The 27,488-nt window shown below is 35.9% G+C and overlaps 1 protein-coding gene across 4 annotated transcripts in view; it reads right to left on the bottom strand.

Annotated features, from left to right (window-relative positions):
* LOC150101881 (ankyrin repeat domain-containing protein 13D-like) overlaps window positions 1–27,488 on the bottom strand; it is a 248,457-nt gene that overhangs the window by 195,414 nt on the left and 25,555 nt on the right. For all 4 annotated transcript variants that reach the window (XM_090400995.1, XM_090400994.1, XM_090400996.1 and 1 more), the window contains exons 2-3: window positions 23,076–23,211; window positions 7,066–7,190 (exon numbers count right to left, since the gene is read on the bottom strand). In XM_090400995.1, coding sequence (XP_090257121.1) covers window positions 7,066–7,190; window positions 23,076–23,211 — 261 coding nt within the window. The remainder of the gene's footprint in view (window positions 1–7,065; window positions 7,191–23,075; window positions 23,212–27,488) is intronic.

The raw sequence follows: 27,488 nt of genomic DNA, 5'->3' as shown, positions 1-27,488 counted from the left end.
TGCACCCCTTTCTCAAGGCTTTTTTCGCCTATTTTGCTGGATGATGATTTGACTTCACTCGTGGACCGGTGTTTCCTGATGATGTTTCTTAGCGATAGTTCAATATCGGAGGGTGTGCCTTTCCCTTTGATGTCCGAATTTCTGCCGGTACTGAAGCGTGAGATGTCGGCACATGCTGCCTTCGCTGAAAGTTGTGACAGAATACTATCACGGACGTATATTATGAACCGGCAGCTAGAAACGAGGATGGCCCGAAACAGATCAAGAAGAGACGAGGAAAAAATGGTAAAGTACAAATTTTGTCGTATAATTACCGAGTCGGAAAAAGGGAAAGATCATTGTAGTGCATTAATCGAGTATGGACAGTATTTGAGAACTTTAAGTGATTATTTAGCAGTGGCTGATATCCATAAGACAAATTGTTAGGAATGATTATAGATGATTGTGACTAGTTTAATATGCAAGACTAAAATAGTAGGTGGAAAATTGAGTAGAAGTGTATAATGTGTATATTATGTGTGTTAAGTCTCTAACTCAAAAGATGGATTTATTGTTCATGTATTAGAGTGTTAATCAGTTTGAAAAAGTTTGATTTAGCATGTCCTTGAACTGATTGAAAGTGAGATTGGTCTAAGTGTATATTATGTCTTTAGATTCCAATAAATATGTTTTTCTTTTATACCCGAGTTTTGCCTGTGATATGAACCAAAACTACCACTCATTAATCTGAACCATAGCGGGGGGGATTGAAAGAATGGCATAACATGTTATAGAGGTTATGACTGCAAACCAGAATTTACTTAGCCACAGTAAAGCGTTTGATTTATGAATTTAAGCACTACATTTATTCACCTATGTGCACCAAAAGGTCTGGAAAAGTCTCCCTGAATAAGAGTCCCCTCTATTCTAAGATATTGGCTGGCGCAGCTTTAAAAAATAAATTTGTCAATATCTGAAGAGGAGACGGCCCCAGAAAGAAATTAGAGGATTTGTTTCTTTTAGCAAGGAATAACCTTTAACAGTGAGGGTAAGCACATGAGTAAAATTAGGAATCGACTAGAGATAAAGAATTTGCTTTCCTTATAGAATGAACAGGTAAGAAGTGATACAGATATTAGTCAGGGAAATTTTATAAGTATTGTAGTTAAAGTAGAGACGTTAAATTCACAAAGGAAGTAAAATATTTTAGGAAGAGTAACGAAATAAAATGGCGCACACGGCAATGCATAACAATGGCGCAGATACGGCAAATATATAACAATAGCTAAAAGAGAAGTCAGAAAAAGACAGAGAATCATGGAACAAATTTGTTTCTAATTTAGAACATGATTTATATAAAATAAGACCCAATGTATACAAAATTTTGAAACACTTAAATACAGATACCACAGAAAACATAAAATTAAACACTGAATTGAAATTAGAAGAATTTCTAAATTACTACACAGAATTGTGGACAGACAAATATTTTAAAAAAGACAATTGGCAAACAATTAACAAAAATGAAAAGGAAATAACTAAAGAAGAATTAGAAATCAGCCAGAAAGAAACAAGAAATGGAAAATCACCTGGAGAAGATAAACTAGGTTCAGAACTATATATATGCAGGAACTAGATTCAAAGAAAGACTATTATTATTTTTAAATAAAATTTATTCAACTGGTATTCCCCCAATAGAATGGACAAAAAGCAATTTTGATTCCTATCTTTAAAAAAGGTAATAGAGATGACCCTAAAAACTATAGAGGTATCGGTATACTAAATTCCTGTTACAAAATATATAGCAGAATCTTAAATAGCAAACTAATGAAATATTCCAAAAACTTTATTTTAGAAGTACAGAATGGATTTAGAAAAGGACGATCATGTACAGACCCGGCCTTCTGCCTAAAATTAATAATAGAGAATAGAAGAGAATACAATTTAGAAATACATATTGCATTTATCGACTTTGAAAAAGCATTTGACAAAGTTAAAAGAAACATTATTTAACATATTAAAAGAAAGACAAATACCAAATAATATCCTAAAAGCTATCACAAGTATATATGAAAATAATCAAATACAAATAAGATTAAATCACGAGCTATCATATACGAGAGAGATAAACCAAGGGGTCCGACAGGGATGTCCCCTCTCAGCAACTCTTTTTAATATCTACTTAAATGAAATAATAAAATGGAATAAAAATTTACATCAAGGAATTAAACTTTCTTCTACAGTAAACTTAAACACTCTCCTCTTTGCCGACGACCAAATAATAATTAAAATTCTGAAGATAAACTACAGAAAGCTATTTTAGATCTAAATGAGATATCCAAAGATTATGGTATGATAATATCCACAGAAAAATCAAAAACTATGGCCTTTAAAGGACAAGATCCAGCAAGAACAAAAATAGTAATAGATAACAAGATCTTAGAACAGGTGAATTCATTTAATTACCTAGGATGTATATGAGTTCGATGGGCGAAAGGACTTATATAAGATGGATGGGTTACATTTGAATGGAGTTGGTGTACGGAGACTTGAAAGAGTGTTGATGAATGAAGTGGAAGTGGATGTACAGACTCAGGGAAACTAGATTTATTAAGAGGGGGGGGGAGTAGATATGCAGACTTTAGGGGGGGCAGTTAAGTGTATGAATGAGTATATTACGCCCGGGCGAGTACGACGGACAACAAATCAGAATGGGATAATTAGTATAAGGAATCAAAGTAGGGATGGGACAAATGGGCTTCTGCGATTCATGTACACTAATGCCAGGAGTATTAGGAACAAGAAGGAAGAGTTTTTGGCCATGGTTGGCACTTCCAGGCCACAGGTTGTCGGTATTAGTGAAACATGGCTGACAGAGGATGATAAAGCTAGTGGGATTGAATGCGATGGGTATAGCGTGTTCAGGAGTGACAGGGTGAATAAAAAGGGGGGAGGAGTGTTATTGATGATAGCTGATGAGCTTCAGCCAAGGAGTATAGAATTTGAACTGCAGGATGGGGAAAAAAGCACATTTGAGGCTGTTTGGTGTGAGATACAATCTAGCAGAACAAAATATACAATTGGGTGCTGCTATAGACCGGGTGATGGAGTGGATGGTGGGAATAGTATGCATAAGCAAATAGAAGAAATGAATGGAAGGAGGGTAATTATTATGGGTGATTTCAATTATGGTAACATTGACTGGAAAGAGGAGAGGGCACTTGGGAGGAAGGAATTGGATTTTATGCAGTTATTAAGGGACAACTATCTACGGCAACATGTATTGGAAAATACCAGGGGGCAGAGAGTGCTGGACCTAGTAATTGCAACTGAGAATGTAGCTGTAACGAACATGACCATGTTGCCACCAATTGGTGAGAGTGACCATAAGGTCATGACTTGGGAGGTGGCTAAAGGAGTCGAATTTACAATTAAGACAGGGTATATGTGGAATTACCGGGCTGGTAAGTATGACAAGCTTAGGTGTGTGCTTGGCTCAATGCCATGGCATGTAAAACTGCAATGTTGATGGTGCATGGGAGGTGGTTAAGAACTGTTTGCAGGAGGCAATGGTTGACTGTATACCAAGAGTCCGAATAATAAATCAGGTAGGGGTTAAATGGATGAATAACACTATTAAGCTTGAGCTGCAAAAAAAGAAACAATTGTGGAGGGAATTTAAGGAGAAGGGTGACCATCAGGTGCATGAACAGTATAAAGCTCAGGCCAGGATGGTAACAAGGGTGGTAAGAAAAGCAAAAGCAGATTACGAAAGGAAATTGGCCATGCAGGCTAAAGAGAATCCCAAACAGTTTTTTCAATATGTTGCAAGTAAAAGGAAAAATGCTCATGGTAGAATGATCTTAAAAAATGCTGAGGGTAGGGAGGTAACTGAATCAGTCGATGTTGTGGAATTACTGAGCGAGCACTTTGCAAGAGTATATCATCCAGGTGGTGGCTTTGCGGAAATGGAGGAACCAACAGCTTATACTGGAATTGTGATGAATGAGGTAGAGGTAACCAGTCTATTACAGAACCTCAATGTCAATACATCTGTGGGATTGGATGGTATACCAGCTCGTGTCGTACGTGAAGCGGCCAAAGAATTGTCAGTGCCTTTGACCATTATGTTTAATTTGAGCCTCAGGACTGGGTCAGTCCCAAGGGGGTGGAAAGAGGGGAAAATAGTTCCACTGCACAAAGGTGGTTCCAAGGCTGCTGTTGAAAATTACCGGCCAATCAGCATAACAGGAATCATTATCAAGGTCTTAGAGAAAATAGTCAAGAGGAAAATACAAGATTGGATAGAAGAAAATGGGATACTGTATCGGGGACAGCATGGTTTTGTGAAGGGTAGGTCATGCCTCAGTAACTTGCTCACGTATTATAACACAGTGACGGCTGAACTGGATAAGGGTAATGGGTTTACAGTGATTCTGCTGGACCTTGCTAAGGCCTTTGACAGGATACCACATGGAATTCTAATCAGTAAATTGCAGCATATGGGAATGGACATAGGGTTGGTGAGATGGATAGGAGGGTGGTTGACGGAGAGATATCAGAGAGTGGTTTACTCAGGAGTAGAGTCCACTAGACGGCCTGTGACTAGTGGTGTACCACAAGGATCTGTTCTTGGACCACTGCTGTTTAATTTGTTCATAAATGATATAGGAAAGGATCTGAGAGGAACAGTTCATTTGTTTGCAGATGATGCGAAGTTGGGTAGGGCAATAGTGAATGCAGATGACGTCAAACTTTTGCAGGATGATTTGGATAGATTGGAGGTCTGGGCTAGGGAGAATGGATGTCAATTTAATGTGGCAAAATGTAAGGTTATGCATTTTGGGGTGAAAAGATGGGAGGCAGTTTACTGCATTGGTGGAACCGTGTTCCAGGAAATTGATGAGGCACGAGATTTAGGAGTGTTGGTGGATAAGGAATTGAAATTTAGGGGACACATTGCAAAAGTGGCCAAATCAGCTCATCAAATCACTTGGTTGCTGAAGAATACGTTGACAAGCAGAGACAAGCAGGTTATTGTTCCTCTGTATCGAGCCTTGATAAGACCTCATTTCGACTACTGTGCTCAGATTTGGTCACCTAGGTTTCTTCTTGATGGGGAGGAGGTGGAGAGGATCCAGAGGCGAGTGACCAAGATGATAGCAGGTCTGTGGAATGAACCGTATGAGAACAGGTTGAGGATTTGTGGGTTGCAAAAATTGGTTGATAGGCGGAGGAGGGGAGATATGATTGAGACATTCAAATTACTGAAGGGTTTCTATAAAATTAATTCAGAAGATATTTTTGAGAACAGGGCTGGTTGTGGGAGGACTAGGGGACATCCATGGAAACTGGGCAAAAGTGTGGTTAGTAAAGGTGTTAGAGCTGGGTTCTTTACTTTTAGAGTAGTGAATGAGTGGAATGCGCTCCCTGAGTCTGTGGTGGATGCTGTGACAGTGAATGAGTTTAAGGCGAGGTATGATAGATACTGTATGAATGTCGAATAGTTGTGATGAAAATGATTTGGGGCCTCCCTCGATGAGTCTAATGACTCCCTGGAGTTGCCCGTAATAATAATAATAATAATAATAATAATAATAATATGAAAATGAAAAAGATATAAACGTAAAAATTGCAAAATATTTAAAAATAACAGGTGTAATTAACTCTATATTTAAACCAAACCTAGTTCAAAAATAAACCAGACTAAAAGTATACAATACATTAGCCCTACCAGTCTTAATGTATGGAAGCGAAATCTGGACAATAAAACAAAAAGACAAACAAAGATTAACAACAGCAGAAATGAAGTTTATGAGAAAAACTGCAAAGTATACCCTATTTGATCACAAAAGAAACGAAGAAATTATGAAAGAATTAAACCAAGAATCAGTAATAGAAAAAATTTAAAAATATAAATATAAATGGATGGAACATGTTCAAAGAATGAAACAGAAAGATTACCAAAACAAGCCTTAAAGTACAAGCCATTAGGAAAAAGAAAACCAGGGCGTCCTCTTAAACGATGACTTCTAAGGCCGGAACAGGCCATACTAGGCCTAAATCCTTGATATGCATGATGATGATGATGAAAGATAGTTGTTTGGTAGAGTAAATTATCAGCAATTTCTGATATGCATTCCCAAGGGGTATTCAAGTTACTATAACAGCACTACATGATTAAGTTTACATTATTAATCATCTCCTATTAACAATTTTTCTCCATTCTATTACTTGTGAGCACTCCAATATTGTCATATCTAACATTGTGCTTTTAAGACACTTCTTGCTGAATCAATCTATCTAAACTTTTTTCTCTGGGATGTCAAGATGGGAGGAAATCCCATTTCCTGCCATCTTGGCATCAAATACTGTTTTGCTAACCTTTCTTCACCCATTCTATTCAAGTGGCTATACTACCTTAGATTAGCTCTGCTGACTCATTCTTGAATGCTAATAATGTATTAGCACTAGACTAATATAATAGAGTTAATATATTACTAAATAGCAACAGAAAACGAGTGAGGTTAAATCAATGCAGAAATCATATTTTCCAATTAAATGAAAACATCATCCCTAATAACTAACTCATGTCTTCAGCTGTTTATAACTTGTCCAAAATAAATAATGAAATATTGCATCTGAACGAAGTTCTCTAAAACATCATGGGAGGTAACATTCATAAAACCTTTTGTAGCTCAGAGTTAGTTGATAGAAATGAGTGCAATTGAAGGACATGTACATTAAGTATTTTAGTGAAGAAGGATAAAGCCAAAATTACTAACAAAGTGGAGCCAAATAATTGTTTAAACTAAGCAACCAAAGCTGTACAGGTAGCACTCCCCTTTGTACCAAACTGTTAAGGGAGGGAAATACTATTAATGTTAGATACAATGAAAATTATTAATCAAATTCTTTGGTCAAGTGGGGAAAAAAAAAAATCTCAATTTTTTTTAAGGATTCAAACTAAAGAAATTATTTACACTTGGTTAGAAAATGCCACTTTTTCATAACACATGCATTTAGTGCATATTTTTCTCCCCTAAGATCACAAATATAACCAAATGATCATTATACAGTACTTACATCTCTTATTTTTTTCAAAAGTTCTGGAATACCACCTACACGGCTGCTATACCTTTGAAAATCTCGCTTTTCAAGTACTTCTTGGACTAGCTCAGGATCTCCAGTGCTCACTGCTTCATGAACAACTGTAATAACAATGAAAAATCAGTTTTTATTTGTTTACTTAACAATTCATTTTGACTAAATCAGTGGAATTTCATTTCCTCTCCTGTAATTTAATGCCAATCTAATACAGAGATTTCAGTTTTCTCCTCCACATTTCATCATTTATATATGGTAGCTTTATCAAGGTAACAGACAAAATTAATGTTCACAGAATGAAATATATGAACCATTGACTAATGATAATCATGTGCAGCATGAGAACAAAAGTATTTCAATATTCCATTATCAAAATCGCATATTTATTTCCCTATTGTCTGCTATCATAATAAAGCTCCTAGATATAAATCAGTGAAAAGTGGATATTCAATTTGTATTAAATTATACAACAATGATGTAAAATAAAGGAAATATTCAGTTGTTTGCTGATGATATGAAATTAGGTAGAGTAACAATTAATCTAGCGATATGGAGAGCTTACAGGATAATTTAAACAGGCTGTCGGTATGGGCAAAAGATAATGGGTGTCAGTGCAATGTGGAGAAACGTAAAGTTATGCATTTTGGGATAAATAGATTATAAGCTGTCTATCACATTGATGACACTGTACTCCATGAAATAGAGGAAGCTATAGATTTAGAGGGGGAGGGTAGACAGAGTTAAAGTTTGGAGGACATATTGCTAAGGTAGCCCATAAGATTAGTTGACTATTGAAGAACATTAACAAGTAGAGATAAAGAAGTTATACCTCCTTATAAGGTGGGATAACAACTTCTTTATGGGGACATATCCCTCCTTGATATGTCCCCATTTGGATTACTGTGCTCAAGTCTGGTCTCTTGAATTTCTTGAGGGATATGTAAGCAGTGGAGAAGATTCAGAAGCAAATAACCAAGATGGTGAGTGGTCTATGGAACGTTCCCTATGAAGATCAATTGATGGTGTGTGGACTGCAGAAATTGGTTGATAGGATAAAAGCATTTAAGTTACTTAAAGGGTTTTAGGATTAACGAAGGATAAATGTTTCAGTACTTGGCTGGAGGAAAGGGTCATACCTGGAAGTTGAATAAAGGTGTGCGAGAACTATATTTTTTGCTTGGAGTTGTGAATGAGTGATGAGTGGAATGAGTTGCCAGAGTTGGTTCTTTGTCTTAATGGATTCAAGGAGAGGTATGACAGTTGCGTAAGGCAAAAGCAGATTTAAGGAAAAAGTCTTTCATATTTATATTTGCTGCGATGGAGTAAAGTGGCTTTTTTTCCAACATATTCTATGGCAGATATCTAAAGCATGATTAGCAAGTCTTATAATTTTCATAAATATACCACTTTATTTATTAAAATCATTAATATATCAACAAATACTGCAATAATTATGATTTCAGCATTAGAGAAGCAAAGGAGGTGCAACATTAAAAATGACATGAAATTCCAGCTGACATATTTCGATGTGCATCATGATACCACCACCACTATTGTCTAAAACTATGTTTAAATTCAGAGCAAAATTTCATTTTTTTTCTCCCTTTTTATTTTTCTGCTTCTTCCTCTCTATTTAATGTAAACACAAAGAAGCAAAAATAGTTCTGCATCAAAAGTTGAATAATCTCACTGATAACCAATATGCCAGAAGAAAATTGAGCATTTTGAGATAAATTGATTACAAGCTGTCTATCACATTGATGACACTGTACTCCATGAAATAGAGGAAGCTAGAGATTTAGGGGGAACATGTAGTGTAAAGTGTGCTCCAGCATATACATGTAGCAATGCAACATGTACACACTGGAGAGGTAATCTGTGTGTGCAGATAGAAATAGGATATCTTTATAAATTATGCTAAAAGAAGTTTACTTACTATTATTTCACACCTCTCCAAATCCTCAACTATGACAAGTTTAAAACTAATAACACAAATTAGATTAAATTCTGCAGAGGAGTTGAACTGTAAATGCACTTCAATAATTTATAAACCTTATTTTAACATCAATGAAGTTCATTTCTCCTATCTTTTATATTTATGCTTTTGGACACTATTACTGACTCTCATCTTTGAATATTTTCATCTTAAAGGCATTATGATATTTATGCACATCATGAATTGCCTCGTTCAAAATTTTCTCTTATTGATCTGTTTTATTTGCCTCTCCCCAAACGTAACAAATCAAAGTATTTTCCCCCTCAATACTGGCTTTTATCCGGCTCAATTTTTTCCAACATACACAACTCCAACTTAGCTTTCTCCAATTATACTGATATAGTTAAGAGATACTGAAGCATTATTACTAGCAATCATCTGAATAAATATGGTCTAGAATACTACATGTACTGTCAGTTTCAAAACCTCCTCCCTTCCATCCACTCCTTAACTTCTCAAATTCTGATAATCTTTTGCAGAGGCAACCTACAGATTAGTACAGTTTTCTTCCCTTAAATAGCCCTTTCCCTATGTCTCAACCATTTCAGACTCAGGCACTATAACAGCAATGATTATATGTTCTTGAAATGCCATGATTTCAAGAACATCTATTCTTCTTTGCACTGGGCAGACCTGTCAATTTTCCAGCTTGAAGACCGAAGAAATCTATCATCAAATTATCCTTTAGTCCCAAGAATTTATGGACCACAAAAAAAATCTATAAACCACAAGTTCCATTGTGTCCTATTGCGAATGCAATACTGGTGGTAAGACTTGTACATTAACCATTCATAGCTGTATTTTTTTTAAAGAAATTACAACACAGACTACTATATTAATTAAAATAAATGAGTCCTAAATAGTGCTCTCTAGTGGGCTAAACTAGGCTGAAGTGCAGAGGATGAGAGCTTTCCAAATTTGGGGCAGTTTCATGCAACCAAATTTTCTGAGATTAGGATAGTTTCGTAAGATAAAAGCAGATTCAAGGAAAAAGTCTTTCTTATTTATATTTGCTGTGATGGAGTAAAGTGGCTTTTTTCCAACATATTCTATGGCAGGCATCTAAAGCATGATTAGCAAGTGATGGCTGTAGTGATGGAAAAGAATATAGTCTTATGTTCAGCAATTCTGATGTTGGCTGTCCTGCCTGTTTGGACATAGTGGGATAGTTTACAACTACAAGAGACCTGATAAGGGATACTAACTTTTTCACTAGGGATACTAGTGAAGATTAGTAGAGAGGGCATTGTTACCTGAATTAATTAATTTAGCCTTGTTATATAATTTTAATTCCATGCTGTTGGGAGGGGAGGTGGTGTGACTGTGAATGTATCTGCAGTGAGTGTGGGTTTTCTGTAAAGAGAAAATGAAAGAGATCCATTGGGCTAGCATGTAATTCAAGTGTCTGAGAAGGAGAGACATCTGCCATTTTCTTTTTCTAATGTGAACTGGATCCTGGGAGGTTGATTTTTAGATGTGTTAAAAATATGTTAAGAGCATCAAGGCCATACAGGCAAATGGAAAAAATCACCAAAATTAGCTGAAGGGAGGGGGGGGGAGCAAAGGGTCCATGGCTGTTCCCTCTTTGTAGAATTTTCCTTGCCAAACAAACAGCCAAAGTTCACAATGAACTTAACAAGTAAAAATGGTTAATATTTGGAGGATATTTAGTTTCTTTAAGTGGGACATTGGTGGACAGACAGGAGACATCAAAACTGACTATAATGTCAGTTTTGATGTCCCGGTGTATTAGAGCGCGAGGTTTTCTATACTGGTTTTAAAGTGGGCTGAGTTTTTATGTGCGAGGGTTTTTGGGTGTTGCCAGTATACCGGGAAAGCACTTTGTTAAATATTTGGCTAATTTGTATGTGGATGAATCAATGGCACCTGCAGATGGGCATAATGGCACATTCTGTTTATGAATTTTAGGTAGTCCATATATACTGGGAGAAGGAGAGTGTAGAATTGTATGGTTTTAATTTATTAGTAACTTCAACATGCCAGGAGATGAACTTTTTAAGGAATCTATGAAGTGATCTGATCTATGTATTGTTAGAGTCATAGTCTAAGGGAATGTAGGTTACGCAATCTTTGAGTAATCAAAGATTGCCTCAAATCAGTAATCAAACAATTGTGTAATCAAAGTAGTTTAATTAAATGAGTGTAGTATTTCCTTTATCAGATTTAGTAATTACCGTCTTATTTTTCTTCTTGATTTCCAATAGTGCTTCATATTCTTTAAAGGAAAGATTACTTTTTTTTGGAGGTTTTGCTTGAATGAGCTTGTTGGCAACATCCAGTCTGATACTGTTGGCAATAGGAGCAGTAAGGCTGAGAATCCCATGTTCAAACTGAATCTTAATTTCTTCTGCAGGGATTTTTATAGGCATAAGAGTGCAGTTGTGGCCAAGAGATAGTGTGTAAAATGTCTCATGATTTGTTAATTTAATTAACCCATCGAGTTCGATTTTACAGAGGTTTCCAAACATATATAAAATGGAAATTTATCAGTAATTAGATAAATTTTCTGTAAAATAATTTCTATTAAGTTGAACGTAAAACGGAAAAGAGGGGATTAACAGAGATTAGAACAATGACTAAGCAAAAACAAACGTTCGCAAAGTCTTGCAAACATAAAAATATGCACTCACAATAGAAACAGGCAAGCATAGGGAGCCGAAGTGATGTCATCATGCTGGTGGATAATACTGGAAACTACAACAAAAGATTAAAGAAGATATAAAAGAGGACTGATTCAGACCAGCAGGGTTCTCGTTTTTTTGGCACTAAGTTTTTCCTTCCCAGAGGACAGAGTTCCAGGTGTATGTGGAAGCGAGGCCATTTTGGATAGAGCTCCTGTTTGAAAGCATGGACATACTGGGAAAGTGCTACTACCTGCAGTCATAACGGAGATTTCAGCAGTTCTTTTCCAGTTATCGATGCGGAATCACAGTGGCAGTACTGATGGAAGAATCACTCTGACCTTGTCAGGCAATTTCCAGTGTGAGAACTGCCACATTGACCAAGCAATGATCGCAAACCATGATGAAGGCGTATCTGAAGTTTTGTTCTATTGTCTGAACTGTATATGTGAAAGGTTACTGTAAGCAAGCACAGTTTGTTAATGTTTTGGAAATATACAATTGGATTTTGTATGTGTAATGAGGGTGCTTACAGCTATTTGTTAGTGAAATGTTAAAAAATGAGTCATGGTTAAAAAAGGGTAAATTGATTGTAAATTTGTATATATAATAAAAGGAATTAAGTTAAGATGTGATTAAGGGAATAGCTACATGCTCATTATAGATAGGTTAGCATCGTGTATGTGCAGAGATCTAAATTGTATGTTGTAGTTACTATGTATTTGAATAGGTTGAGAAAGAGATTCCCCTTAGATGTGTGTATCGTACTTTCTTACTAGCTTATAATGAAATGTTTTGTTTTACTATATTGCCTTATCAATTGCCAATGCACTGTCTCTAAAAAACTATCCTGTGTGCACACTAAAGATTGAGAATCGCCACGACTAGTTATAGGAATTATGTGTATTAACTATGATCTTACCTGTGTAAATTAGCTTAATTCTCATACTATAAAATTCAATTAGAATGGTGCAGTCGTTAATCAAATAAATTTTTCTGATTGACCAGTGTGAGAATTAGTGACCTGTAAATCGTAGGTAGACTAATAATCTAAAGTCTGTTTACCAGCAGTGGGAACAGGGAATAAGATAAAGTAAGATTAATAGAGGGATATATGCTTAGTAGAATAAAGCTATATTACGAGTTAAGTAACATAAATTTAAATAAGGCATTCGGAGTGCGTCAAGTACAAAGTTAATAAAGGCGAAGTTAAATTTAAGATATAAGACAATCATCATCATAAATTCCTGCCATGTACCCTCAAGGAGTGTACAGGATATGATAGTACTACATAAAAAAATTTACATCATTACTAACTTCATATCTACAATTTTCTTCCAAATCAGTCTGTTACTTGTCAAGACTCCAACATTATCAGATCTCATATTTCTATCATCTGACGCACTTTATACAGTATCAATCCACCTATATCTTGGTCTTCCTCTGGGTCGTTTTACTGCCAACCTCGCAGAGAACATTTGTTTTGCTAATCTTTCCTGGCCCATTCTGTTTAAGTGACCATACCACCTTAGATTAGCTCTGCTAATGCATTCCTGGATGCTGACAATGTCAAGTTCTTTCCTAATATCCTCGTTTTTAATGTGATATTGCCATTGATGCCACCTGTTAATGCCTCTAATTCTTCTCAGGACTCTCATATCTGCGGTCTCTAGTCTTTGGTCAAGTGGTTTACTTCTGACCAAGCTCTCAGATCCATAAGTTAAAATTGATTTTGAACACCGTCTGTATAGTGTTCCAATTAATTTCTCTCTTCTTCTATATGATTTTATTCGATCGACTTCCTACCATACCAGCTTTGTTGATTCTATTGTCTATTTCCATATTTAATTTACAATCATCAATAAAAATCGTGCCTAAGTAGCTGAAATGTTTTACTTGTTCCACAGGTTCTCCATTCACACATTTTCAACGATTCTGCCTATTTTCATTATCTTTGACTTTTTATTGCTGACCTTCATACCATATGTATTACAAGAGTTATTCAATTTAGTCAGGGAATCTTGCAAACTTGTAGCGGATTTATTTAGAAGTATAACAACGTCCGCATAAAGCAAAGAGTTGACATTAACATCTCCAATTTTGATATCATGTTTAATACCACTTTCCTTCATAATGTAATCCATATAGATAATGAATAACAGAGGTGATAATGTACATCCTTGCCTGACACCAGATTTAACATTAAACCATCTCCCTGTACTTCCTTCAATTCTAACTGCTGACTTACAACTCAAATAAAGACTAAGTATTGCTTGATATAATGCCCCATTGACACCATATAACTGTAGCGTATTGAATAGCTTCTCTCTTGGCACCTTGTCATATGCCTTTTCCAGATCGACAAAACTTAAATATAGATCTTTGTTATATTCCCATGCTTTCTTAACTATTTGTCGTAAAGTGAAGATCTGATCCTGACAGCCTCTATTTGGCCTGAATCCAGCTTGTTCTTCTACAATTCGTCTCAACTGTTTCTCAAGTATACTAGCATAAATCTTGCCAGGAACACTCAGTACTATGATAGCTCTACTCCAGTCATCGGCAATTCGTCCCTCTGTCCAGGCTTTCTGAACTATGCAGTGCAGCCACTATAAGACTTTTTTACCACCATACTTCAGCATTTCTGGTCGAATATCATCTACTCCTGCTGCCTTTCTGCATTTCAAGCATGGATATGTATTTCTGATTGTATGCCTGGTCAGTGTTTTATTTATTTTTTTTTTTTATCACTCAGCTGTCATTACTGCTTGTTTCATTTAGCAGTTTTTCAAAGTAATTACTCCATACTACAAGGATATCTTTTCCTCCCGTTTTCATGTCACCTTTATCATCTCTAACTCCTTTTACAGCACTCTTTCCTCCATTTCTAAGCTTCAACAACCTCCAGAACATCTTACCACCTTCTTGATATTGATTTTTAATGTTCTTGCCAAAGTCCTCCCGAGTTTTACACAGTGTTTAGCTTTCTTACATTTGTCTCTGATTTCTCTCAGAGCACAAGCTGACTTATTTGCCAAGAACTTTTGATATGCTTTCTTCTTTTCCTTCATTGTCTCTCTAACTTCCTGTGTCCACCATGGAGTTCTGATTTTTCCATCCTTGCAGACCTCACCACATGCCTCTCTTGCTGAATCAATCAGTGTTTTCTTAAAGACTTGCCATTGAATCTCCAAGGTTTGGTTGCTGTTCTCAAACTCTTTCATTTTTTCTTCAATAATCTTTGAGTATTTTAGTCTACAGTTCACATCTGAGAGCTGCTCAACTTTTATTCGCTTTAAATCTTTTGTACATGTTATACTTTTCAATATGAAATTCAATTTTATCCTGCTCAAGACTAAATAGTGATCACTTCCAATTTCAAATCCTCTTTACACTCTTGTGTCCTGCACCAGGGAGAAAACATCACTATCAACAATAACAGTCAATGAGACTTACCTTATTCCTTGCCTCTTCTCTCCCTGTCAATTTGTGCACATTTTTATGTTGAACATGGTGTTAATAATAACCAGTCCATGTCCTGAGCAGAAATCCAACAGGTATTTGACATTATTATTAGCTTTGCTCTTTCCTCCAAATTTTCCCAAAATATTTTTGTATGTCTGACAATCATTTCTTAATCTGCTATTTAGATCCACAATAAGGACCAAATTTTCCTTTTTCATTGTGTCAGTTGCTTTTTCTAAAGCATCAAAAAATTTCTCCACTTCTACCTTAGTAGAACCTTCTGTGGGACCATAGGCACAAATAAATCTCATTGTCCAGTTCCCCATTCTCATATTTGCTCACATCACTCTACTTGACACTGCCTGCCATTCAAGAAGATTAGCCTCGTATTTAGTGTTGAATACTATGGCTACTCCTTCTTTTCCTTGATTGTCATTGCCTGAATATAACATTTTGTATTTATTGCTCAGAAAGATCTCACCAGCTTTTGTCTTTTTTTGTTTCAGTCACCCTGACTATGTCGATCTGGTACTTATCTAATTCTGAAAGGCTATTTTTCTGGCAATCTTAATAATAATGAAGGGGATACAAATCCTTTGATGTTTATCTGCCAGTAAGCGAAACTCTAAGAACTAGGACTAAGATCTGAGTTTCATACCGAAAAACTATCGGCAAATCCAAGTGTAAGTAACCACCTGGTAGTACAACACCAAGGCAACTCGTATCAAAGGTGGAGCAAGCTCCCTCACTATCCTTGATATTTTCTCATAATGTAAAAACACAGCCCCCAGGGGATGTAATACTGCAATTACATTATGAGGAGAGGTCGCTACACAGACCGGTTTCAACCTTTTTTGAGGTCTCATCAGTGAGTAGGTAGACCTGGAAGATAACAAGGTTTAAGTGAAGAGAACTTACATACCTTCACTATACGAATGCCATAAAGGTGTGCCTGTATATTATAACATAGAATAAAAGCTAAAAGTCTATTTTTCTGGCAACCTTCATAGTGAGGGATAGACAAGGATAGTGAGGAAGCTTGCTCCACCTTTGATATGAGTTGCCTTAGTGTTGTACTACCAAGTGGTTATTTACACTTGGATTTGCCAATAGTTTTTCGGTATGAAACTCATAGATCTTAGTCCTAGTTCTTAGAGTTTCGCTTACTGGCAGATAACATCAAAGGATTTGTATCCCCTTCATTACTTATCTAATTCCTCAGCTAACTCCATTTCTTTGCCATTCAGGCTTCTTATGTTGATAGTACCGATCTTTAACTCTGGTGATGTTGATTTGGGGTGTGTTTTCAGATTTGTTCCAGTAGCTGAGTTTTCTCTGTTCGCCCTGGTTCCCTGGCGAAAACAACGGGGGCCTTGTTTAACCGGGCGACACCCCAACCGGCATGAAATTTTGTCATGTTGTACCATCATTTCATATTTTGGTTTAAGTCAACAAAGAATACAATTTGGTCAGCTAAATCCCAAATTGCCAGCCCATCCTCGTTTGTTCAGTATCCCAGTAGATACCCAACAGGGTGCACCATGAGAAGGTGAGGATTGGACATTAGGTCAGAAGCCCTGGTCGGTTCTCCACATTCCTTTAAAGGCTATGTGGAGGTCTTCTCTCAGTTATATATCTTTGAACTTTAAGAATCCAGATATAAGACGATAAGGAAGAAAATTTTTACATTGGCACAGCTGATGACCAACCATAAAATATAACAAGTGCACTAATTGCTTCCAATTTGAGGGTGAGAAGATAAGTTTATTTTATTTAAATTAATTATTTTAGTTAAAGTCTATGTTAAAATCATTATCATTAATTTCTTGATATATACCATCAAGGAGTGTTCCTCGTTACTCTATGACAACACTACATGATTAAGTTTACATTTTAATCTCCTATCAACAATTTTTCTCCAAATCAATCTATTACTTGTGAGCACTCGTGAGTACTCTAAGGGACTTTTGACTGAATCAATCCACCTATAATGTGGTCTTCCTCTTTTACTCTTTCCTGCCATCTTGGCATCAAACACCTGTTTTGCTGACTCATCCTGAAAATACTTCAGGTTCAAACTTTGTTTGCTTACACTTGGATAAAGAATTAAACCAAGTATATAATTTCTTGGTATCTTTAATTTATAGGCATGTATAATGCTATGCTTTATGGGTCGCATTACACATGGCTGTAAGGATATGTGCATTGCATTATGGGATACTAAGGCAATTGATGTGAAGTCATTAGCCTATACACACACAAACACACACGTGACCTAGTTGTGAAGTTACTTCACTTGCAAACTTTGTTTGATTATACTTGGATAAAGGATGAAACTGAGAACATAATTTCTTGACATCTTTAAATTTACAGTATAACCAAGTGAAAAAACTCTCAACATCTGCTCTGTATAATGTTCCATTCAACCTATATAATTGTAGTGTTTTGAAAAGCTTTTCTCTGGACACCGTGTCATATGCCTTTTCCAGATCTACAAAACTTAAGTACAGATCCTTGTCATATTCCCACACTTTCTCAATTATTTGTCTTAAAGTGAAAATCTGATCTTGATAACCTCTATTTTGCTTGAACTCAGCTTGTTCTTCTCCAAGTTTCTCTTCCACAATCTTTCTCAACCTCTTTTCAAGTATGTTTGCATAAATCTTACTTGGTAGAGAAATTCCTCTGTATTTCTCATTTAGTTTTATTCCTTTTTATAGATGGGTACTACAAGAGCTCTATTCCAATCATTGGGAATTCAACCTTCTGAAAAGGCCCTCTGAATTATGCAGTGTAGCCACTGCGAAACTGTTATACCTCCATGCTCAAGCATTTCTGGTTGAATATCACCTACTCCAGCTGTCTTTTCACATTTCAAATTTTGAATGGCTTTTTCTACCTCACGTATTGATATGTGCTCCTCTTTGCATTCCTCTTGAAAATTTTCTAGTATGGTTCTGTCACTGCTTGGTTTGTTTAACAGTGTCTTTCAAAGTAATCACTCCAAACATCTAGGATATCCTTATCTTCAGTTTTCATGTCATCTTTGATTCCTTTTATAGTATTCTTTCCTCTGTTTCTAAGCTTCTTCAATAGCCTCCACAACATTTTATCACCTTCCTGGTACTTATTTTCTATACTCTTACCCAAGTCTTCTCATGACTTTTGTTTAACTATTTTTACACACAGCTTAGCTCTTACATTTTTCTCTGTATTCTTTTAGAGCATATGCTGACTTATTTGCTAGGAACTTTTGGTATGTTTTCTTTTTTTCCCAGGACTGTTTCTTTAACTTCTTGTGTCCAACTTTAACTTATGATGTTCTCATTTTTCTATCCTTGCAGAAAACTTAACCCTAGCTGAATCAATCAATGTCTTCTTCAGAGTTTGCCACTGAGAGTCCAAGGTTTGGTTCTTGTTTTCAAGTTGTTTCATTTTTTCTTCAATAATGTTTGTATACTCAAGCCTACAATTTACTTGCAAAAGCTGCTCAACTCCTTATAATCTGCCTGTAATCCAAATAGGAATGAGCTACCTAGTCTGTCCCCATTTAGAATGAGCTACCAAGCTGCAGCATTTGTAGCTTTGTTTTGCTTATTCTTAACCAATACGGCTGGAAATCCAACACAAGTAAATTTCCAGATGGAGTCTCCTTATCTGACAAGGAATGCTGGATACAAAATAGCTATGCATGATGGAAGTTGCTCTGTTATTGAGTTAACTTTAACAGCAGACAGTGTGATACTTAGCGAGAACCTTGTGGGCTCTCTTCTTAGAGAAAGGATCAAGAGAGTTGATCCTTCTCTGACTTACAAGACTCAAAATTTTTGATAAAGGAAAAACAGTTTCCTCTAAGACCAAAGTTGTGCATGGCTTTCACAATATGCCAAGCCACCAAGCTGTCAAATGTTTTTCTCTCTGTGTTCACTGGGCATCTACAGATGCCGTATGGTCACTCCGATGCTCGATCTTTTATATTTCAAATTTCAAAGGGGTAGGCCTCGTGCCATGTAGTCCTGTTGTTTGCCCTTCTGACAGTCTCAACTCTCTGAAGATCAGTCACTCCACACACGCCACCCATCCATCTCATTGATGGTATACCCCTGCCTCTTTTTCCAGGAACTTTACCTTCTATTACTGTTCTGAGAAGTCCTCTTTCCATCCTTTCTATGTGTCCAAAATATTTTAATTTTCTTCTGTCAATATCCTTAAGGAGCCTTAAAGTTCTACTAATCCTTTCTAACACCCATTCATTTGTATGCCTTTCAGTGTATGATATCCTCAACAGCCTTCTGTAACACCACATCTCAAAAGCAGATATCCGTTTCTTATCTGACTTCTTTAGGTTCCAAGTCTCGCATCCATAAGTTGCTGTTGGAAAAACAACTGCATCCAAAATCCTCAACTTTGTTCCCATGGAGATAGATCCATCCTTCCAGATTTTAGACAGGTCTCTGACTGTTGTTTTAGCCATTCCTAACCTTTTTCTGACATCTTCTGAACAGCAATTCTTCACATTAATAATGGATCCCAGGTACTCAAACTTGCTGACTTCCTCAATTCTTTCTCCATTAAGATACATTTGTTTCTCAAGAGCTTCTCTGTTTGTTTTTCCTTTGAGAACCATGATCTTTGTCATGCTAGAATTGAGTGGAAGTCCTCTGTTTTTTGCAATGTTAAAAGAAAACCAATACTAAGTGCTTACATTTTAGGAAAGTAGATGTGTTACTCTCCAAAACAATAAAAGATCAGTTAACCATTTTTTTTTAAGATCTAGCACAAGCAGTGAGTCAGAGCAATTGAATAATTTGATCCTTACCAGAACTTCAAGAAGGAAATAATTACCTTTTGTCAAGATTTTGGAACTTCAACCTCACAAAAAAATTCTGTTAAATAATAGCAAGTGATCCATGGAAGATAGTGACAGATGTTTCACCATCTCAATGATGTCATCCTATGGCAGTTGGTTGACAAAAACTCTTCCCAAGGGTGAGCAACTATCATCTTATGCTTTTAGGAGAGTTTTTGTCAATTTGGTTCCAGAATCGAAGGAAGGGATAGGGGTAGTGAAATCCACCTTTGTTTCCCATATTTGGCTTTTGATTATTTGGCAACAGAAGACATTAATTAGATCCATGGTTCTTATAGTGAATGTATCATGCTTGGGTATGAGCACGTTTGAAAGCAAATGTTTCATACAGAGGAGTATCCGTGGAAGATATGCTAAGATTTGTTTGGGACTTTCTTAACTGCTGTACATTCTGAATTACACCATGGTTTGGGGAAAGGCAGAACCTGATGATGTTTGCTAAAGCAATTGCAGCAGCTTGTATTATACACTCTGTAGTGTGATTCTTTAATAAGAAAGGACAGCAAAATCAGTCTGCCAGGAATAAAAAGAATTCCAAGCTTGATCTATTTTCCATTGCGATATCCATGATAGAATGTGATATCGACTTCACGTAAAAGAGTAGATACCATGGGAAGAATATTGAACAAATTCTTAGGTCAATAGCATCGGATCTTTGGGTAAGCATGTGGAAGGCATTGGTGCTTAGGAGAGAGAAATTGTTGAGCATGCATTTCACAACTCTTCTCTAATGTTAATGCATATATACAGAGTACTGTGACCAATTAAATCCAGACTGGATAGCAGACAGATGCAACATACTATACTAAACAGATTCTACTGAGCTGTGAATGGCAACTGCTGTGGGTAATAAAGGTATTGATCCATTATATTAATAAGGGAGAGGTCATTAATGTCAAAATATCAAAGAGAATAAGCAGTAAAAATTATACAACTTAATATTTTTCAGGTATTATAGTGGTCAAAATATTTGCACAAATTCAATAACTCTAATTCAAGGCCATGTTTTGGACAAAGAATTTGCACAGAGATTTCCAAATTAGCAAAACACAGAAAACTGCATCATAAACTGGAATAAAAAAAGTTATTCAATCACTTAGCATTATTTCTAATAACAATTCTCTCATAATTTATAAAGTTAAGATTTCTCAATGATGAAGATGTGAATGTATTGTGAACGTTAGCATAAATAACAAGCATTTGTCACCAAAACAGCAGCTGAATGTTACTACATAAGTCATACATCTGTGAAGTCCCTAGTAATTTTTTGAGAGATTGTATTTTTTGGAAACATTATTTCTCAGTTTATCTTTCTCATGCTAAATCTTTAAATTTTCATTCATTCTTTTTCAGCTGATCTATTACTGTTGCTTTTTTGCTTTAATTATTTAATCTACATATCATGTATTCCATTTCAAGCTAATGCTTGTACATGCCTTGAGAATCATGAAAGCTATAAAAAGTAATTGATAATTTTAAATTTTAGTATTATTAATGACTTAATCCATGACAGTCCATGTATATTTAAAAAATTTATCTATCAAATGATAGAATATTTACAATTGCAAATATGGATTCTGCATCTTGATGTTTTAACTGCTGCTAGAATCAATATATAATTCTTCTAAGCCTTTCTTTAAAAACTGGTTCCCAAGTAATTTGATCTTTGGCACAGGCAAGCAGGACTTTTCCTCACAGAATTGATTTTAAACCTCGCATCAACAAAATCAATTGTATAGCTCTCACTATTACAGACAATGTGTTATGATTTAGAGTCACGAGATGGTGGCAGTTGTCAGTCTCTCTCTTTCTCTTCTGAAAATCTCAGATTTATTTATGGTTAATTGATAATTCAGGCTGTTCACTAGTCTTCAAAAAGTTAAGGCTAAAAGAAGCTTCACTACTCCCTTTGGAGAATAGAGGGAATTTATTTTTTTAAATTTTGGGTACAAAACAGATAATTTGTTGACCAGGATCATCTGTACATGTTCAGTTTCTATTGTCCTTTATGTGGTCTAATTTATTTATTTTATTTTTTGTGAAAGTGAAAATTATGTTCTGTCATTCAAAAGAGTGGAGAAATTCACAACTCATAATGAAGTAGATTCCAAATACAATTCAAATCAGTTATAATTTAACTATGAATGTGAGGAATATTCACATTTGAGAGGGTTAACAGGATTAAAATATCAGAATGTTTTTTGAATGCTGATAGTTTAGAATTTGGGATATAGAAAGTTTTTCACCTTGGGTTTATTCTATGTTAATTACACCAAACTATACCATAGTTGAAATAATGCTTGCCATCTCTCCCAAGTTTGGCTCCCACTGATGAGACCTCAATAAAGGTTGAAACCAGTCCCATTATGCATAGCATTATACATGTCTGAGAGGGGAGTGTGCTTTGCATTATGGGATGCACAAGGCAGGTGATATGAAGTCATTAGCCTCTATATACAGGTAGCTCAGACATGAATGTATTTCATGCACAAAATTATTTTGCTTCCTTGGGATAAGGATTAAAACCAAGTATATAATTTCTTGGTATCTTTAAAGTGGAATTCTTGATAATGTCTCTCCTCTTAATTCACATCTCTCTTGACACAATTCTTGTATTCCAGCAGAACCCAAATCCCACTGACATTTTTATGCTTTAATTTTTTTCCCTACCCCTTTCTTTTAACTAATTTTGCTTGCATAAATAGTTAAAAATAAATGGAAACAGTTTATGCCTTTTGTTATCAAGGCAGGGGGTAGAAAGGATGCCCTTTATTAATCTCTTTTTTATAATTTATAAAAACAGATTATTTTAATATCTACATACAAGTTTTCAGCACTTCAGCTATTTTAATATATGTAAACTGCAATGCAGCATTATGTACTAACATGGAACCAAAATACCAAAGTTCTAAAAATTTTAATATTGAAGATGATATGCTTATTATCTAGTTGCACAGCTTCATATAAGGAGTTCAACACTTCTTGTAGTGAAAACTATCCAAAAATCTGAACTTACCAGTAAATCCATCATTATTTTCTACATTAACATCTGCACTATGACGCAAAAGAACTTTTGTTGATTCTAAATGTCCTAAAGTTACTGCTAACATTACAGGTGTCCTTCCTCTGGGATCTTTTTGTTCTGTGTTATGCTGCAATAAAAAACAAACAAAAAAACAGAATAAATATTTATATATGGAAATGGAAAAAATTATTATTATGACACCTTCAGGGAGTCCAAGACTCATCGAGAAAGAGAGTGTGCCAACAGCATCGAACGATTGATTCATCCAACTACTAACAGTGCTCAAACTTCCTTAACTTTTTGCGTGAGCCGTTAGTAGCAGAGGCTCTACCAATCGACCAACCTTTCAGCTCAATAATGTGCAGAATATGCGAATGCCATTGCAGTAAAACTTGCAAGAGACAGATGACAAAATGCCCTGCTCACTTGCATCTGTATTGAAATACTCCTAGAAATTCTGAATTTTATCATTTGAAAGCTATCTGATATTTTCTATTGATCGTTTTTGAGGTTATCAAAAAAAAAAAAGATGGAGTTTGTAATATATTATTAACATCTGACCTCCATGGAGTCAGAGACTCATTGTGGTGGGCACATTATTGCACACAACTCTCATCGAACTGTGCTTTAAACTGATTCAATGTGTCTACATTCACAACACACTCAGGCAAAGCATTCCACTCACCAACCACTTTCCATTCAAAGAAACTGCTCCTCTGATCACACCCTCTTTATACAGTTTCCAGCGATGGGCTCTTGTTCTGCCCTCCCCTCTCCCATTCTATGAAAAATCTCTTCCATGTCAACCTCTGACTAGCTTATGTATGTCTCAATCACATCCTCCCTCTTCCTCCTATTCACAAGCCTTTGCAACTTACATTCTCTCGATCTGTCCTCATACTCCACATTCCAAAGACCACCTTTGTGAATCTTCTCTGGATCTTTTAAAACATATCCTCATCACCATGAAAACCTGGCGACCAAATCTGTGCACAATCCATATGAGGCCTTATACAGTGGCATCATAGCCTCTTTATTTCTGCATGTCAGGATTCTCTGCATCACTGCCATTATTGAATATGATGTCTTCACAACTTATGCAACATGGCCCCTTAATGTCAGGTCCCTGTCCACCACCAATTCTAGATTTCTCATCTCCTTTACTTCCTTTAAAGTTTCCCCACCAACTGTATACTTTGCATCCCATTGTTGCTTACCAAATCTCAAAACTTTACACTCTGCAAAATTGAACTGGCAGTTCTACTTACCTGCCCATTCACGCAATCTATTCGAAGTTCTGCTGTAAGACCATAACATCCACTTGACCCTGCATTGTTCTCCATAGTTTTGCATCATCTGTATATCGCTAGTTAAATCCATTCCAATATCATTAACATACAAATTGAACAATGATCCCAAACCTGACCCCCTGCAGTACACCACTAGTGGCCTTCCTCATTCAAGACACTGCACCCCCCACATACAAGTTTCTAATACCTATCTGACAGTCAGTCACTGATCCAACTCAGAAGTCATTATCCAATCATCTGTTTCAATTTATTTACCAGCTTGTCATGTGGCAGTCTTTCAAAAGCTTTTGGAAAATCCAAGTATACCACTGTATATGCATCCCCCTATTCAAGACATCTTGTCACCTTGTTATAGTACATAAGTTAGTGAAACATGATCTCCCTTTAACAAACCCATGCTGATAACCACTGAGAATCCTGCTGTTATCAACCCATTTCTGTATCCTACTTCTCACCAATCTCTCCAGTACCTTCATAACTCCAGATATGCAGATTGGCCTATAATTTGAAACTAGAGCCTTATCAGCACATTTATGCACTGGAACAATTTTACCCTCTTTCCACTCCTTTGGAACCTGTGCTGTTGTAAGATTCTTATTAAAGAAGCATGCCAATGCTACTGCCAATTCACTGGAACATTCCCTTAAGATGTGTGGTGATATGTCATCAAATACTATCGTCTTATTGACATTGTTTAGTTCCTCAAATATCTCCTGCTCACTCTTCCTTCTACTTTCCACGTATCTAAAAAAAAAAAACTAGGGTTATTCTTCACTTGATTTGCCAATTTCTGCTCATACTGCACTTTTGTTTTCTTTACTGACAAGATGTCAGTAAGGAAAATAAAAGGAGACCGAGTATCCAATGTTTGGTCTCTAGAGCAAGGTGTTTCTGGAGTATCTAAAAGTAAGACACCTTTCCCAAATCCTAATGTGCTATAGATTCACAACCTTTTGTGGGTGACACACCAATTCATTAGAACCTATCTCAGCTGTGCATACAGAGAGAGTGGGCAAAATAAGAAGCAAGTTTTGCTTAGGAGTACTAGAGCATGTGCTTAGGAGTACTAGAGAGCATGACAGACCAACCTATGAAAGTTTTGCAACTCCATTATGATATTGTTGGGATTTACTTTTCCTTTAGTTGTGCTGGGAGTACAGGTGCCTTTAAATAGACAGAGCAGCAACCAAGCCTTTTGGTGTAATGCATTAAAGACAAGGTTATTCATTTCTTCATGCAAGTGAGCTTTCCTACTGTCATTCAAAGACCTTAAGAACATGGTGTATGTATATATATATATATATATATATATATATACACACACATACCTCAAAAGACATCACTGAATCCTTCAGTGATGTCTTTTGCCAAATACTATGAGATATTCAGTAAATGTTCCATAGTTATCAAGTGTGGATGGAATTATGTTGATACCTTTGCCAGCAAAGGTTGGTTGATTGGGAGCCTCTGCTACTAATGGCTCATGCAAAAAGTTAAGCAAGTTTGAGCACGGTTAGTAGTTGGAAGGGAGTCAATTGTTCGATGCTGTTGGCACACTCTCCCTTGATGAGTCTTTGGACTCCCTGGAGGTGTCACATAATAATAATAATACTGTTTTCAACTTTGGTTAGTTTATTGTGCCTGGTTTACAATTCACAGACTGGATGATAACCTCCATTTCATCAACAACAGCAAACAACATGAAACCTTCAAATCTGAAAGATGGGGATCAAAAAACCCCCATGAGTTCTGCTTTACCACCACTGATACAGAAAGAAATTCTCTCACTTCAAATTATCTAGTACTGCCTCCTTTCCACACAGCCAGCACAGACTGCCTAATTACAATAGGACTTTAAGTCCCAGAATACACAGTTTCCCAGTACCCCAATGGAATTTCAGGAAAGATAATAGCAATAGTTCAAGACTTCAGGTGTTCAAATATTTTAGAATTGATCTTTCTTTTGGAAAATAGCTCAAGGTGTTATGTCCAAGTGATTTCTGACAAAGTTTATGTTACAGCATGTTTTGTGAAAACTGAATGCCTCGACTTCAAAAGGACACTGAAAATCTTATAATCTAGAATTTCTACCAACACTAGTCACCACTAGCAATGACGCAGGCTAACGTTTTACAGGCATATCAATAATGTGATCCAATCTTGAACTTATCTTTGTAAGGCAACTGTTTTTTAAATAACATTATTAAAAAAAAAAGCCTTTTCACATGTAAAATAACCAAGTATATAAGTACACTAAGCTAATTCATGTTGTGAATTGTGAAAATAAGCTTGCACTAATACCACATTAACCCTTGTAAACTGAAGCAAATGAAAATCAGTTTAAGTGATTTTTTTTTTGTTTAATGATTTTTATACGAATGATGTCGACTTGCAAGTTATTATTTAAATGGGTACTCCATGTATAAACATGTATTCCAAGTCATACAAAATAAAATGTGTTTTGAGAGTAATTGACTATTTATTTCAAAATTAATCTGCAAATACAGGGAACACTTAAGTTCATAATAGAGCATGAGAGATAAATAGTGATCCTTATTTATAGATTAGAATTATTTCATATCTCTGAAACAGTAGTGAGTTATCTTTTATTATTTCATGATACCTCCAAGGAGTTCAAAGACTGATCGAGGGAGGGTACCTACTCTACAGCTCTGTGTCCACCACATAATCCACCAACTACATATACTGCCCACCACTACTAGTATTTTTTTGTCTGTAAATTGCATGTGCTCTCAAGGCTGATTTGTCTGTATGCAGGATGAAAAACCGAGTCTCCAGGAGAAAAAAATCCTACTACCTCTGTATGAGATCAGCTAACTCACATTCAATTGAAAAACCCATATTAAGATTGCTCCAGTCAAGATGAGAATCAAACTTAGGCCTTTTTCAATCGAAAGGTATAACGTACAGTTGTTCTTCAAATTGTGCTCTTTGACAGCATCTGTGTGCAAGATAGCTTTTTGAAGGGACAAACAGTGTAAGAAGAAATTAACTTATCAATTACATAAGCTACTATTTCCTGGAAAAAAAAATAAAACTTCATTGCATTCAGTAGAGGCTAGGCTACCATTAT

This window comes from Typopeltis vanoorti, chromosome 11 (genome assembly GCF_054136105.1).
Source record: "Typopeltis vanoorti isolate ZY-2024b chromosome 11, IOZ_Tvanoo_1.0, whole genome shotgun sequence".
Taxonomy (NCBI): Eukaryota; Metazoa; Arthropoda; class Arachnida; order Uropygi; family Thelyphonidae; genus Typopeltis; species Typopeltis vanoorti.
This window is presented reverse-complemented; position numbering and strand designations above follow the sequence as displayed.